The 17,528-nt window shown below is 29.5% G+C and overlaps 1 protein-coding gene across 5 annotated transcripts in view; it reads left to right on the top strand.

The window, feature by feature from the left end:
• Positions 1–17,528, top strand: part of Rip11 (Rab11 interacting protein) — a 73,364-nt gene that overhangs the window by 28,684 nt on the left and 27,152 nt on the right. For all 5 annotated transcript variants that reach the window (XM_087164445.1, XM_087164442.1, XM_087164443.1 and 2 more), the window contains exons 2-5: positions 11,088–11,126; positions 13,204–13,306; positions 14,486–14,617; positions 16,525–16,691. In XM_087164445.1, coding sequence (XP_087020571.1) covers positions 11,088–11,126; positions 13,204–13,306; positions 14,486–14,617; positions 16,525–16,691 — 441 coding nt within the window. The remainder of the gene's footprint in view (positions 1–11,087; positions 11,127–13,203; positions 13,307–14,485; positions 14,618–16,524; positions 16,692–17,528) is intronic.

Genomic DNA, 17,528 nt, shown 5'->3' with positions numbered 1-17,528 from the left:
ACGGAAGGGTTGTCCGAAATTGCTAAAAACAGGCATGCTGAATATTTAAACTGCACTTTATAATTGTTTAAGATTTTAATGTTAAGAAGAACCCAATATTTTAATGCTTAATGAAATTGAGGATGAAGATGAAACTTTCAATTTTTTCTTTGATTGTTGTCCCTTCTGTCTAGTGGAATAATGGATATTACGAAAACCACGTGGTTAATTTTTTATTAGATGAAAATTGTAAAAGTCTGCTTTATTCAGATTAAATACATAGAATTCAGATAAAATTCATAAAATTGTTTTCACGCATAACAGTAATCCTAAAGCTTATAATGTCATTTATATGCGTGCTAGTTTATTAAAGTGCCTAGTATCAAATAAAAAGTTAAATGTTTAAATTTCTTTCGTTCAAATGGGTACTCAGCGCGTAATTGTTATCGCAAACTTTATAAATTGGAATATAAATACATACATAAAACAATTTCTCCGAACAGGCTTTGACATGATTAAAACCTTGTTTTAAATTGCTATTAAAATCACGATTTAAATCCCCTGGGATTTTTTTTAAATCATTTATTTTAACTAATTTAACCTTTTTTTTAAAAAAAATATTAAAATTAATAAATACATTTTGTAGGGTTTTTTTTTTACTAAGAAATAATAAAAGTGCATGTAAATTATATCACAAAATAGACTGGGAGCGGCTAAAACGTAAATAAGAGTGTTATGAAACTTGTAAATTTACAACTTAACGTTTGTATATAAATAATTTACTGGAAGTGAACATATTTCAATTTGATTTATGTACTTTTATGATTATTTAAATACAGAGCTTTTAAAACTTATTAAATATGTAGTTAGTTTATATCAATAATGAAGAAAGACGTCTTTTACCCAGACCAACTTAAAATAATTATTTTTTCATTGATTTCTTACTTAAACTAATTTATTCTTCATTTTATATCTAATAGACAAATTGTCTCTTTTAAGGTAGCAAAAACATGATTTTGGGCCAAAATTTCCGAAATTGAGTTTATTGTAAATTTAGAATTCCTGTATTCTCAGCTTTCTAAAATACTTTACTTTAGTTTGTACTCTAATTATTTACAAAGTTACAGCAGTTGTTGTGAAAGTGATAACTGTGGATTGACTGATGATTTCAAGTCTTTAAATGCGTTTATCTCAAAATCAGATTTTTCCGCATTTTACACCACTTTAAACACGATAACTCGTGTTGTTTTTAAAATAAATGTTTACAATTTTTCAGGAGTGTTTATCATTATAGCACACGTGTTTTGAACTACAGACTAAGAGAAAAAAGTAAAATTTCATTTTTTATGCTTGTTTTTCGACAAAGACGAGAGGAAATTTTTAAAAATTTGCTTTTTTAACTACACTGATCCCTAAGTACATGTATTTGCTTTTAAGAAAATAGTTCAAAACATAGTTGATAGCCTTCTAAATAAAATCAGCAAAGAATTTTTAGTTTTAGACGATAGAATTTTTTTTACAGTATTAAGCGGATATGCCATAAAATATTTTTACCTAAAAATGGCCGTATAGAAAGAAAATAATAAAACAAACTGGTTTTTTAAAATTTTATATTAATATTTTTTTAAAAAAAGTTATCGAAACTTGTCAGATAAAAAAAAAATCATGATTTTATTTATTTAGTGATAAGTTTTTAATAATTTTATCCATTTTAGTAAGAAATGTCAAATTAAAATGTCTATTTTAGCTTTTGTCGCAGAATATTTATAAAGCATTTTTTATACTTTTTTCATTATTTTGTATTAATTTAGACCAAAATAAGTGAAAAATATTAGATTTAGCATTTTAATAATCTATGGTTTTGAAATACTGCATGAAAAGCCAGTGTCTTTTTCTGCGTTAAAGGTAAAATCTTCCAAACAATAATTTTTCAAATGTGAACTTATTTGCAGTTATTTGGATCTAAGAGAAACGGTTATTCATCAGTGAAATTTTATTAATTGTTAATTAATTTTATTATTAGCAAAATTTTTGATACTTTTTTGAAAATGAATGAAAAAAATTTTTATTTACTTTTTTTCATTTTATATTTAAGTACAAATATATAACGCCGATAATCTTATAGATTTCTTATAGTAACTATTAGACTGTTTTTTGTAATTAAAAAATACAAAAATATATTTTTGCCTGAAATTGAAGGGCCAGAAAAAAATATACATAAGGGACAACGGTGTCCCATATGCGTCGAAGTGTTATAAAAATATTAACACTAGAAACACTAAAACTTAGTATATACCTCTGTTGCCCAAAAGCAGTCAAAATGACCGCATTGTGAAAGAACAACTAATGTGTAAAGAAATTTGTTTAATTTTTAATATTTCTTATATTATTTACAGTTTTATAACAATTTATTAGTAAATATTAACAATAAAAAAAATTTATATGCTGTACAAAATGTCACAAAATTCTAAGAAATTGTGTCATTATATACATCATTGTTTTTCTAATTGAAATTAAAAAGCAGTCAAAATGACTTCCTTAGGCAATCTAGTGTTAATACATTTTTTACGATGCTTTGGTTGGGGAAATGTTCAAAAAAAAAAAAAAAAAAAATCCGATTTTAAGCACGAGTTTTGTCAACCCTGGAAATTACAAAAAGTGACAATGCTATTTAGGAACACGATGCAGACGCATTCTAACTTAAAAAAAAAAAAAAAACTTTTTTTTTAATTACATACATTTATAGGAAGTATTTATTGATTGTCCGTTCGATGAACTTTAGTGCGTGCGATTTAAGTTTTCCATTATTTTAAGAAAAGGTTTGAGTTTCTTAAAATATAAGGGCAAATAATCCCATCATGTTACGAAATTAACGTTTACGCTCTGCTGCTCTTCGTGCGATTTATTTTTTTTATACCGTGCTTTAAATACTTTGTTTCAAAAACGTTTAGAACTGCTTGAGTTTTTCTTCCGATTCCGAAGCATGGTGTAATTTCAGACTTTATTTTCTCACGATATTTTGCAAGTAATTGCTGTGTTACCATGGAATTTATTTTTATATGCTTACGGAATTCGTAGAATTCTATATATTTCATAAAATTTAGAGAAATTTAAAATTTTAGTATGAGGAAAGAGCTTTGAATCTTAGTCCTAAAATTGAACTGTTTGTGGCAATATAATGATGAGCTGCATTTTTACTCCTATCTCTTTCTTGGTATTGTTTTCTGATAGGTAATTTTTAAGTTTCTAATATGTCTATTAGATGGCAGCACAACGCATAGGAAGCATCGTATTGCCAATATGAAAATCGTTGTGTTGTTCACGAAAAACGCTTTCTAAACAGTATGTTTTTTTTACAAGTCACTATTTCAAACTATTGTTAATATGTAATAGATGTAAATATGTAATAAAATGAAATAAACATGTTGCCTTTACCTTACCCTCCCCCAATCTCCCCCAATCCATAAATTCTGTAACGACATGGAAAGTCAATTGAAATTTATTTGCTTCTGGCAAAAATTTCAATACCCAGTTTCTCATAGAGTAAAATTGTTCGATTTTACAAAAAAAGTGTAATTAATTCAAATTTTTTAGAAGCTAAAAATGGAACTTGTAAGAAAAAAAGGTTTTTAAAACTTGCCGTTTTAAAGGGTTTGTAATTTTTAAATTTTTTTCTTTTAAAATCTCTTTAATTTAACCTTATTATTATTATTTTTTATTTTAAAAAATAGCACACAAGTCTTAGCGATTTCTTTTATTGCACCTTGTACAATGATAAAATTATTTTTACTTTAAAGTGTTTCGCTTTTCTTGATTTTTTTTTCTATTATCATTCCAAAGCTTAAAAAATTTTAAACAGAAAAATTGAAATTTTTAATTATTTTTATAAACAGGAGTTTTTGATTATTTAAGTAAACATAAAGTGTAAAAAATTATGAAAATTTTTCAGAGTTTTGTAATGGATCATAAGTTAGTTCAAAAGTTATCAATACCGGGCAACGGAATGCGCAGTTTAAGAAGTACTGTATATGCAACATTATTTCTTAAAGCTAACAAAACAGTGCCACCATTATTTTGTGAAACTCATAAAAATAAATAGAAAACTATATTTTTCTAATTGCTAATTAAATTGTTAGAATCGTTTTCAAGAATAATGGATGAATTCGAGGTGGATATTCGAAAAATTAATAATCGAAATCGCTCTGAGTTAATTTATACATTTATGTTCTAAATATGAATGGAATATTGTCTATATTTATATTTCTTTTTGATATGATAATTTTTGTTGTCTTTGTGTCATTCGTTTTCGAGTTACTGTTCATTCATTCGAGCCAACCATGGGAAACGATCACGAGGTTAAATTTAGATGGAGCTTTAGTGAGAAACTGTAGTGCGTGTTTGCAATTTTTGGAATGTTTGTAATTCTCTATTATCACGCGTATTCTGTAATGATTTGGGTTGAAAAGCTGTTAGGAAATTGGCACTCTTCCGTTATTTACGAAAATCGGTATATTTCTAACTTGTACATAGGCCAAATTATCAGACGCACTCTAAGATTCTATGTAAAATCTTAATTACCAGGTGATACTATATAGCTTTATTGTTTTTACGTGGCAGAAACCGGTTTGCACTTGTTTACGTTCGTGTATCAATTGGTTAACATTGTAGTGCAATACGTTAAAAATAAATACAAATAGGAAGTATATAAAAAATCTCCTGAATAAAAACACATTACCTGTGTGTTTAAATATAAAAGTATTGTATATAAACTCGTGGAAAACATGCAATTATTAAAAAACTACAGTGCGTCTAATAATTTGATCTATATGTTACAATATAATAATATAATACCTGATATAATAAATATTTTATATTTATATAATATATCGTCTAATTTATCCAATCGTCGAATTTATATTATATATCGCCTAATTTAACCGATAGATACACGAACGTAAACAAGTACAAACCGGTTTCAGTCGCGTAGAAACAATAAATCTGCATAGCATATACTGATAATTAAGATTTTACATAGAATCTTATAATGCGTCTAATAATTTGGCCAGGGAGTGTAGAGTTTTATTAACTAATTATAGTTAAAGTTAATTAATTATATTAATGAATAAAAACATTGTATTGATGAAAAAAACATATTAATTTTAAAAAAGTTAATAGTTTTTTTAAAAATAAAAGATCATAAGACCATGTAGTAATCAAGACCATAAACAATTCATGTGTTCCGTGTTTGTTATTTTGTTAATTTCTCCTTTTATCAGCACTACAGCCGATTGCTGGCTATGGTTGTCTCAGGCAGTTTATTCCATCACGTTTTATCAGACGCCTCGACTTTTTCTTTATAAACCCATATATTTTTCTCTATAAACCCATATTTAATTCCATATTTTTCTCTATAAACCCACACCATCTACGTGGTTTGTCTCTCTTCCTTTTTCCCTTTCACTTGTCGAAAGAGATTATTTTAACTGTGTTCTCCTTAAACTTGGTCCCTTCTTCTCCTTGGCCATATACATCTGACCAAGCCATCCCACCAGCTGGATTTTAATTTCTTTCATGTATATGATAGTCAAAACGAATGCGCATACGGTGTATTAAATTTTGCACTTCGCTCACAACGGAGTAGTTCACATCGGTGCCTATGTACCCCGATTCTCCATAATTTACTTTTCATTTTAAATAGAAATTTAATTAAAAATAAATGCCATGTATCCAAATACTTTTTCTATCTCGATCTTATTTTTGTTGGTATTACTCCATACAAGGAAAGTTTGAAGCAAATCTGAGAGGTTATTTTTTTCAAGGTAGTATTTAATCACAAAAATATTTAAATCTCGTTTTCTACACTGGCACATACTGGATCTTCTAGTATTCCGATCATTCTAAGTTTCGTTAACTGCAATTAACACCAAGGTCAAAATATAAATCAATTTTGTATCTCTAGAAGAAATCCGCTGCAACAGTCGTTTTTAGAGAAATTTGGGTCTGTTAATGGGCCATTCACAAAATATTTTATCGTAAAATTTATCTTCCTCAAAGTTTTCTATCGTTTAAATGGTCCCTTTACAAAATATTGATCGTTAAAACGGACCTTTCACAAAATATTTTTTCTTAAAATTGGTCCACTCACAAAATATTATAATCTAGCGCATTCCTAACACTAGATTGCCCAATGAAGTCCTTTTGACTACTTTTTAATTCCAATTAGAAAAACAATGATGTATATAATGACGCAATTTCTGAGAATTTTGTGACTTTTTGTGCAACATACAATTTTTTTTTTATTGTTAATATTTACTAATAACTTGTTATATAACTGTAAATAATATAAAAAATATTAAAAACTAATTTTAAACAAATTTCTTTACACATTAGTTATTCTTTCACAATCCAGCCATTTTGACTGCTTTTGGGCAATATAGGTATATACTAAGTTTTAGTCTTTTTCTAGTGTTAACAATACTTTAAATTTTTTTAATGGGCTTTTCACAAAATTTTTCATTTGAAAAACAGAGAATCTGAAAAAATATTTTATTATAAAAACGTATTGTTAACAATCCTTTACACTTCTAATTGGCATTACATAACATATTTTATCATAAAAACGTATTCTTAACAATATTTTACTTTTTTAGTGGGCTTTTCACAAAATATTTTATCATAAAAACGTATTCTTAACAATATTTTACATTTTTCAATGAGCTTTTCACAAACCATTTTATTTTAAAAATGCATTGTTAACAATGTTTTACATCCTTTTTTTAATGGGCTTTTCACAAATTTTTTCTTTTGAAAAGCGGAGAACCTTCACAAAATATTTTATCTTAACAATATTTTAATTATTTTTAATAACCTTTTCACAAAATTCTTTTGAAAAACGGAAGTCGAAGAAGCCTTTAAATTTTTATTTTTGGAACTATAAATCCTTGAGCATGCTCCTTTTTTTTTTTTTTACAGTTTTTTTTAAAACATAAAAAGGGCCCTATTTTTCGACATTTATAAAAAAGAGATCTGGTTGTGAAGACCGTTTTTTCGGTAATATTAAATTCACACAACATTTTTCACATATTTACAAAAACTGAGCCGTGATGGCTCAGGGGATAGAGCGTTCACCTTCTTCCAATGACGCGAACCGGGTTCGAATCCCATTCTACTCGAATTCCGCATCCAGCTTGCACCGACCACAGTGCTGACGTGAAATATGCTCAGTGGTAGACGGATCATCGGTTAGGGCTCCGTTGAAGTCAAGCTAACCGTGGGAGGTACTCGTGATCTTCCTCTCCATATAACGCAAATGCGAGTTAGTTTCATCAAAAAGTTCTCCACGAAGGCAAATTTCTTCCAACACTTGATCAAGGAGTTCCCTTGTCTTCTGTATTGGGTTCAAAATTACAAGGCTACGGAGTTGGACGTTAGTAACCCAAAAATTGGGTCGGCTGTTCAACGACGGTTATAAAATAAAATAAAATTTACAAAAACGAGACTTTTTGTGATTTTTAAGGAAAATCACAAAAACAGGACCTTTTTTCATCGAGTCTCAAATTATGAATAGATTTTTCACAATTTTATTAAAATCGGTATCCTTCGCAAAAAGTCTCCCAAATTAATACATGAATCAATTTATTTTATTCGACAAGATAACATTCAGCGTTATTTCTTGTTTGCTACACCACAGAAAGAATAATTCTCATTTTGAATTAACAAAATATATTTATTAAATATCAATATTTTTTTGACAACGTAGCTTTAATTTTTGTTTTAATTTGCAATCCCGTGGTTTGCTTGAAGGTCATAAAGCAAAGACCGCCCTGACACCTCAAGTTGTAGTTTGACAACCTCCAATTATTTCGGAATTTATGCAGATCATTCTCATCAACCATTGCTTTTACTTTTGTTTCCCCAAACCCCAGAACTCTCCGCGAACCTTACGTGCGCATACAGAACATAAAAATCAGCCGATTGTCCTAGAAATGTCAACATTCTGATCTTCATTGTTCGGACACTGGTCCATAAATTTTGATTTTGTTCGATCTTTCGCACGGAATATAACGAAAAAAAAATATATCACAACTCGCTCGATCAACAAGGTCATTTTTGCACGAAGGGAAACCAGTCCCGAGTCCCGTTACTTGCGGATTGGTATTTTGCGAATCCTGCTCTCTGTGAAACTCGTTTAATTGTCCTAAATCGGATTTGGAATTTCATGTGCGAGTATTTTATTTTTTAATTTATTATGATGGGTTATTGTGCTGGCGGAATGAGTGAAAGTGAAATTCTTTGCTGGGTTGAGGTTTATAATTAAAGTATTTGTGCCCCTTCATTGAACTTCCCTATGCTTCTTCTAATTCTATTAACAACAGAAGAATTCTATTAAAACGGGTTTGTTCTGATGAAAGTTTTCGGAAAGGATTTGCATATTGTTCATCATTTTATTTTTTTCATTTGTTATTGTTTACATTTTTCCTAACGCTGTATCTATTGCGAATTTCTGGCACAAATATCTTAGAAGGAACAGATATCTTGGAGTTAGCTGAGATTCTTTTTAATGATATTTTATTTTATATTATGAGGGCGGCATGAAATTTCAGTTTTAATGGTACCGGCCATGCTAATATTTTTGCCCGCCACTATTTTCACGAAAAATAATAATAAAATTTTAACATTAAAAATAAAATTTTGACATTAATTTTAAAATTTTAACATTGCAGCTCTAGTGTGACGGAAATAAAGTACCTCCCTACCTTTTTAATGTGAGTTTTACTACAGGGAAACCATATAATTTAAAGCCTAATTCTGAATTATTAGAACACCTAAATGCGTAACAATCTGCCATTATTAATTTAAAGCTATGAAGCAAATAAAGTAAAAATAGGAGAAAATAGAAATAACCGATCGAGCATATTGAAACTTCACCGTCCAAACTATTCACCAAAATGGCGACTGTTTACCTATGTGATCGACGGCAGCCAATCTAAATCGACGTCACAGAGCTCACGGGGAAACGAGTCTCGTTACTTGAGCCTAGGTATCCATGGCTGTAGTTTAAAGAACTTTTGTTAGTGGTCAAAATCGCAAAAAGAATGTAGAAACTGAAGACTGTAGAATAGCGCTAATTGTTATTATCTGGAACAAATATGGGAAACATTGAACACTTTCTATTGTTAAATTTCTCCAGCGTCTGAGTTAATGTTAGTAAAGCAAACTTGAAATTGAATTCTGCTAACGCAATATCCGCTTATCAATTGCAGAGATTTGGTCTTAATTATATGAAAAACACTTGTTGTTTCTAATGCCACTTGCCAATATCAGCAAGCCTGTTAGTGAAATCAAGCGAATCTAAGTGGAGGGTGCGTTTCTTGTTTTTCAGTGGCGCCATCTATTGTTTTAAAAAAAATTATATTTAATCCGAAAAGTTTTTTTTTTTGAAGTTGACGCTTTTGTTACTTTGAATCAGTAACATACATATTTGTTATTTTTAAAAGTATCTTGCAGAAAGATATTAATATTCGAAAGGTATGTCCCAGAAAGCTCGAAAAATTTCCGCCACAGGGTGTTTGTTTAATTAGTTTACTTTACACACAGATACTTTAAAAATTGTTTACTTTCAGTTTCAAAAGCATATCATTATACATTCGTGCCGCTATGCAACCATTACTAGTAAAAATCCTTAATATACTCTATTGAAGAAAGAGATGAAGCGAATCAAAAAACCAACGAAATGGTAAATAAACGAATTTGTGAGTAGGTGAATCAATGTGTAAATAAATAAATAAAAAGTGTGCAAACTACAACAGACAGCGGCCTTTTTTTTATTGTTATTATTAAATAATATAGTTAACTCAGTCTTGACCTAAGCGTTATTGAGCTTTACAATATTTGTTTTAGGATTACATATTTAAGAAACTATTTTATTAAACACCACAACGCGCATTAAAATTTTTTAATTACTTATACTAAAAAGCTCAGAAAAATCTATTTACATTTTTTCGACGAGATATTGTGAATTTTAAGTGATCGAGCTTCTTTTAGCGGAACCCCGATTTTAAAAATAAAGTTAATTAGCAACTATTAATGTACTGATGAAAAAAAGATTACAAATTAATTTAGAAGAAATTTTTTTCATTGCTTTATCAAAAACAGATATATAAAATTTGTTTTTATGCTAGACAGCTAAATTCTCAGGTCTGTAGTTGTTTCTAATTTAGTAGTTTTTATCGTTGAAATTGAATAAAATAAGCTGAATTATGGTTATGGTATGAGACTGGTTATAAGAAGAAAAAAATTCTTTAAAAAAAATTCTTTATTCTCGAATCAGGTTATTTTACTTTGAATTATAAAGTTTGAGAATAAATAATGATGCAATTTATTTGCAAATGCATATTCATTTAATAATTCCTTTTCTTTTTCGTATTTTCCTATCACAATATATTGTTATTAGAAAGTATATATATTTTTTAAATTTTGTTTTTTCTTTCTTCATTGCCATTTTGCTTGAATAATTTTTTTAAAATGAACCGAAATATCAAATAACTGTTAAATTTTTGGAAATATCAAATAAATAAAAATATAGTTTTATGTTACAAAAATTATAACTGGTTAGAAAGAAATTTTAACCCCAGTGACCTTTCCACGTAACCCTAAAGTTCCGCAGAATCCCATTTGGGAACCTTTTTTAGTTCCATGTATTCCATTTTTGTGTGTGGTTTTATCCAGTTTCTTCCGGGTGAAATGCCAACCCAACAATTTGTCTGACCTTTTGTTTATTACAATTTTGTTGTATAACGCAACGGATTTTTAAATCGTATTCTTATGCATTTATGTTTCTATTTCTTAGTGAAGCTTGAAAAATATCTCCTTAAAAACCATTATCTCATTTCACTGCTGTGTTTAAATTCTCATTTGGGAAGTGTTTTAGGTTTTTTACATAATCAGTTACACAATGGAATTGTTGTTTTTCTTTATTGTTAACCATTCATTACCCTTCTTTTTGTGATCTACTTTTTAGTCTATTTTATGAAAGTGTGTGTATACATGTGTATATATTTTTTTTACCTCAAATATTTAAACACATTATTTTTTTTTTTTAATTTCAGTTCAACGTTCTCGAAATCTTCAAAACAAAGGAAGAAAAGGTAAGACCGTTTGTTCTAGATAATTTTGTTTATTAAAATATAACTTTCTTTTTACTTCGTATTGAGTTGCGTTAAAAATAATTCATTATAGATCTTAATTATTGATTTTTATAATTAACTGTTTCATAGGGCTAGTTCATAGATAATTTGGCTTTAAAAAAAAAAAAAACGTGATCGTTTTATTACGATCACTGGTTACCCATTGGTCAAATGCTTTTTTTTTATTTTCTTCTTTGACTCCGCTAAACGCGACAACATTTCAAATCATGGGTTGCAAAACTGTCTCAATTGATGTTTGTCGTCTGATTGGTTTTCATATCCTGGCTATATACGTGTTTCAAGACGTCACAAAATACTTTTCCTTTTTCAGTATTCATATTTATATTAAAATCACCGTCAGGACAGTAATTATAAGTTAATAATAAAAAGAATATAAAAGTACTTTGAATTATTATTATGTAAATACATGAAGAATGGTGAAAAGCTGAATGGTGGAAGCTGGTGAAAACAAAAAGAAAAAAAGAAAATTATCAAACAGCAGCGGTCGCCATAGCAACTCATGCAATGGCGACGCATGCGCGTTGCTTACTATTACTCTTGAACACAGTTGAAAAGTGTGATGACGTCTAAATAAAGTGCGCTCGCCATAAAACCCAAAACAAGAGCCATTTGGCCAATGGGTGAATTCCAATAACGAGTAAACCCATAGTAGCCAATGGGTAAACCCATAGTATTATTAATATTATTACTAAATGTTACTGTTCATATTCATTTTCAGTGATTTAGTTGAGTTGATATTAAAGTATAGTAAATGTGATAAGAATGAATGCATATAAGATTTAAGATTATCCTTTCTGTTAGTCCATTCCGTAAAAAAAAAAAAGAAAGTTAAATTGTAAACAAATTTTTTGTTACTAGTACCTACAATGTAGTATTGATGATTACCTGATTGAATTTACTAGCCCTATCGCGCCAACTGTCAGAAATACGTGCGAGCATGAAGCATAATCATTCAGGGTAAAAATATAAAACTGTTAACCTAACTAATTCTTTAGCAGTTTATTTGAGGGGGGGGATTGTAATAGTTTGATTTATTTCATTCACCGTTACTTAGTTCTAAACAAAAATTACATAGTTAGACTTTGAATTCGAGTTAGTTCCCTTTCTGTGATGTTTTTTAAGTTTCTCGCGGGCCGCTGCCTAGAAGTTGCCAAGACTTAGCGATTATTCTGCCACAGATCGTGATACGGAAATCTCCCGGATCTAAAATACGGAAATCTCCCGGAAATCTTACGAATGCTTCTACGAACTCCCGTCCGGTTGCAATAATTAAATAAGAATAAATGTATAAAAGCTTTAAGATTATCCTTTCTATTATTTCGCTTTGAAAGAATTGCTTTCTTTAAGTGCAAAACGATGTAATGTTTTATTTTATACTAGTCTTTGAACAACCAACCCAATTTAGGATTTACGGCTACTAATGTTCAATAGCCTTGTAATTTTGAACCCAATCCAGAAGAGAAGGGAACTCCTGGATCAAGTATTGGGTGAAATTTGCCTTTTTAGAGAACTTTTTGATTCAGCAAACCCGCATTTCCATTACATCGAGAGGAAAACCTTCCACGGTTAGCCTGACGGCAAGGGGACTCTAACCCATGATTCGCCTACCACTGAGGATGTTTTTACGTGTGCATTGCGGTCTTGCGAGCCGGGTACGGAATCCGAATCAACCAGCTATCGCTGGGATCGAACCCGGGTCACCTCATTGGGAGGCGAGCGCTCTATCCTCTGAGCCACCATGACTCATGATGTAGTGTTAATGATATGGAAATTAATCGCATGAATGATGTTGATAAAATACATCTAAATTAAAAGCAAAGGGTTGAATATGAGCCATGAATTTCATTCTGAGATTTAATTTCTGTTCAATTTAAGAGGAAGAATAAGTTTTAAACGAATGCTTCAAAACGAGATATGAGTTTTTAAGATACTTAACGCTGTATGAATAGTTTCTATATAAGTTATGCTCATTATTATTATTTAATGTTCCGTATTTTAAAGAATTTCGCTTTTTCAGGAACAAATGATGCTTTCGTCCTTATTCAAATGGGTAAAGAAAAATTTCAAACTACGGTTAAAGAGAAAGCTACAGATCCTGAGTGGTATGAAGAATGCGATTTGTAAGTATTAGTCTTAATTGTTATCTTCTATATTCTAATTGTTATATCACTCTAATCGTTTGGATGACAGGAAATTCTAATTACCGATTCTTGCAATCCTCCATCACTGATCGTTGTAGGGCAAAACAGGGAAATTTTGCAACAGTTCAGTGGCCTGTTATAGCATTTTTAACTGTGGCCACTTTTAAAACATGTAGCCCTTTTTTCAGAAATTAAAAATGAATTAGAAGAATTCAGAAATTATTTTTTGTTGAAAGATTTGGCTACGCACCCTGCTAATAGATCAATCAATTGAGCGATTCTCTCGATTTAGAACTTTATTTTTCATTAGGGGACATACAAACATTGCATAGGCATGTTTTTGACAATTTTGAACTTTTCACCACCTCAGGAAAAATGAAATAAATCGCAAAAATCGACCCATGAAAAAATTCCCCATGATTAAGGAAATCCTAACTGAGGTTTTTTTGCTTTTAGTTTGACTTTTACTGTGCTAGTCTAAAGTTATAAGAATAAAACAAAATTTAGGTTTCAATTTCTTTCATAAAGTCTTGAACTGAATATTGTTTAGGAAACTTTTGTGTTCAAAACTCTTGTCCTCTGAAACTCTTCTAAGGAATTTTTTTCTTTCCCCAAATCTGGAGTTTATTCCTGGTTTGAAATTTTTCTTCATGTAATTATGTTTATTTTGTTTTTAAGAAAATTTTGAAAATAAGGGGATTTTTATGTCTTAGTCAATGTTACTCATACCCTTCCTCTTTGTCAGCGAAAATAACAAATAACAAAATGTCTCCCCTTGTTAAGGTCGTACATAGTATTTGAAGGAGCCCTAAGCAATAGCTTTGATAATATAAAGGAAAAAGATTTAAAAATATGAGATTATGCAATATATTTTTATTAATTCCTTCCAATTTTTTTGCATAAAGAACTTTTAATTTTTTTCATTAATGTAAAACATAGCAAGTTTTATCTCCTCATAAATTCATCATTTATTAAATTTTTCGTTATTATAACAAACTTGTACTACTTATTATTTTTTAGCCATGTTTCTGTATAAAGAACTTGTGCTCCTTGCTCCATCTTAAAAAGTAACCTAATTCTGAATAAAGATAAAGGTTATGAGACATACTCAGACATATTTTATTTAACATGACTGCTCACAAATTAATCTTTTTTTAGAACTCTTATTGGTCGAGATTCTGATGTTCATCTGACAGTTTTCCATCGTAATGTTTTGGGATTAGATGAGTTTTTAGGACAAACAAGTGTATCTTTGCAAGGCATTGAAAATTTTGACCGACCTTTCACCAGGTAATTATCTATCAGCTTTAGATCTTAATTTTTTTAAAATCTATTTCCACTTTATTTTTGTGTATTAACTTTATACTTTGATGCATTTATTTGTGTTTTATTGTTTCTTAAGTGTGAAAGAATAAACTTGGGGCGGTATAATAAACTTTACAGGAACACCCACCATACTTGAATTTACTGCAAAAAAGAAAAATTTATTGTATTTAGGTGATTGTTATTGTTGATTAATGTTACATGCCTGTAGTTTACTGTTATTAGACGCAATATAATAAATAGGAAGAAATTAAAACTAGTTGACTCAAATTTTTTTCGTATTGTGTCTGAAAACAAAAGAAAAGTTTCTATTTGCAATGAAAAGTAATCGAATTGTAGATAAGTTATATTGTAAAGCTATTGAAATCCGATAAAATTATTTTATATCAAATATTCTTACAGTATCAACTTAGTTAATTCTTATGAAATTTTGATTGTATGATTTTCTTTTTTTAAAACTAAAATTGTTTCTTTAAATGTTACTACTTTTCTTTATGGTGTAATTGAAGTATTTTGTTAATCCTCTGAAAAACTTTTGTTATCTATCTTTTTTGTAAACAAATATTTGTTATATGTATATATATGCGTGTGTGTGTGTTACTGTGAATGACTGAACGTCAATGGTGAATGTCAACAACCACATAGTCGCTTTGTCGAATGTCCAAATTTTTTAAAATCTGATTTGATATTAATTTATTCATCGATATTATTATATTTATTCGTTATTTTAATATCTGCTGAGGATAGATTAGGAGAAACGTCAGTGTTCGGAGTACCGGTTAATAGCATACTGGGCAATGACTTTTGACCTAGTATGCATTTTGGACACTTACCAAAGCGACTACAATTTGTCTAAGCTAAGAACTCCTCCCGCCACAAAGTCTGAGGCCGTCTGGTGCTATGGAAACAAAATGACGCATTTTAGAGAGGGTAGCTTCACTCTAGGACTAACACAATAGACCGAAGAAAGAGCGACCGAAGATTCCCTTTCTCTCGCCGACACAAGCCAAAATCACCCCAAAACAGTGACCCTGCACCCCTTCTTAAAATAGTCATTCATACCTCGTTACCATAGTCACCGCCACAGGTCCAGATGAATGTCTGGGGGAGTTCTTATTTTAGTCAAACTATATGCGATGTCAACATTCAACAGTAGAAGTCAACAACCACCCAATTTCTGTCATTCACAGTAATATATATATATATATATATATATATATATATATATATATATATATATATATATATATATATATATATATATATATATATATATATATATATATATATATATATATATATATATATATATATATATAGCTATTTCACTATTTATAATCAAGCCATTCATTTTTTAAGTAATCAAGAAAAATTGTTTGCTATTTTATATTTGTAACCATATTATTTGAGAATTTTGAAGTAAATTATAAGGAAATAGATCTAAAAATAATTTGTCGGATCATTTATTCTTTTGAAATTTTAGATAATCTAATATTGATTAGATAATCTAAGTTTAGATTAATAATGTTTAGATTATCTAAGATTGAAATTAAATTTTTACCACTCCAAGAATAGCTTTCAGGCACCACTTTCACCATTAAAATATCTACCACTCTAAATGTTAATGTTTTAGTAACCACTATAAAAGTTAATGTTTTTTGTAATTAATGTCTAGTGACCACTATATTTAGTGGTTTTCGGGTATTATATGGGAGGAGTGCAAAAAGTAACTGTTGTCTTGTAAACTTTTACTGTTTGTGTACAGTTTTTTACGCCTTTGAAAGAATACAGAGTGCAAAGGGTTAAGTTTCCGAATTGTATTCCTCTTCCTTATTTATATTGTATTTTTTGTTATCAAATGAATATTATTTCAGGTGGTATACTTTAAAGGGGAAAAGCGAAAAAAGTGAAGATAAGAATAGAGGAGAACTTGAAGTACGAATATCTTTTATTGTTAGACGTTGCAATGACACACAGAGCTTAAATGATCTGAGCTTCAAGAAAAAGAAGCATTCCATTAAAAACTTAGCTGTTAGTGTTGGTAAGTTACTTCTGCCATGGATATTTGTAAGAGTTATAATAATCTAATTACATTTACCATTCAACATTGTATTTGTTAAACCATTGTTTGCGTGGTCTTATAAATACACTACAGAGTTCAAAATTGACAGTGGTCCAGGATCACTGATTTACACTTGAGTAACCATAAAATAATTATCAGTGGTCCCCCAGACCAGCAAACAATGTAAAAGGATGGTGTGCTTTTTTTATTTTATTTTAATTATTTTTATTTTCCGTTTCATGTTGGTAGTAGTGTGTCTCGTGTTAGTGTTGGTAAGTTACTTATACCCTGGATATTTGTAAGAGTTATAATAATGTAATAGCATTTACCATTCAACATTGTATTTGTTAAACCATTGTTTGTGTGATTTTATAAATACACTACAGAGTTCAAAATTGACAGTAGTCCAGGATCACTGAATTACGCTTGAGTCACCATAAAATAATTATCAGTGGTCCCCCAAACCAGCAAACAATGTAAAAGCATGGTATGCTTTTTTTTAATTTTATTTTAATTATCTTTATTTTCCGTTTTGTGTTTCGGTCTGTTTTTTTGTCACAAATATCATATTTAATCATAAATGAGACCATTACACATACTTCGTGTTTTATTTAAATTTTATAACCGTCGTTGAACTACCAACCCAATTTTGGGTTTACGACTACTAATGTTCAACTCCGTAGCCTTGTAATTTTGGAAACATTCCGGAAGGCAAGAGAACTCGTGGATCAAGTATTGATCCATGATCTGTCTACCACTTAGGATAATTTACGTCAGTACTGTGGTCAGTCTAAGCTGGGTGTGGAATTCGCATCG

This window comes from Parasteatoda tepidariorum, chromosome 5 (assembly GCF_982258835.1).
Source record: "Parasteatoda tepidariorum strain Cologne lab strain chromosome 5, Ptep-v5.0, whole genome shotgun sequence".
NCBI classification, from domain to species: domain Eukaryota; kingdom Metazoa; phylum Arthropoda; class Arachnida; order Araneae; family Theridiidae; genus Parasteatoda; species Parasteatoda tepidariorum.
The sequence above is the reverse complement of the archived record's forward strand: the minus strand, read 5'-3'. Positions and strand labels throughout refer to the sequence as shown.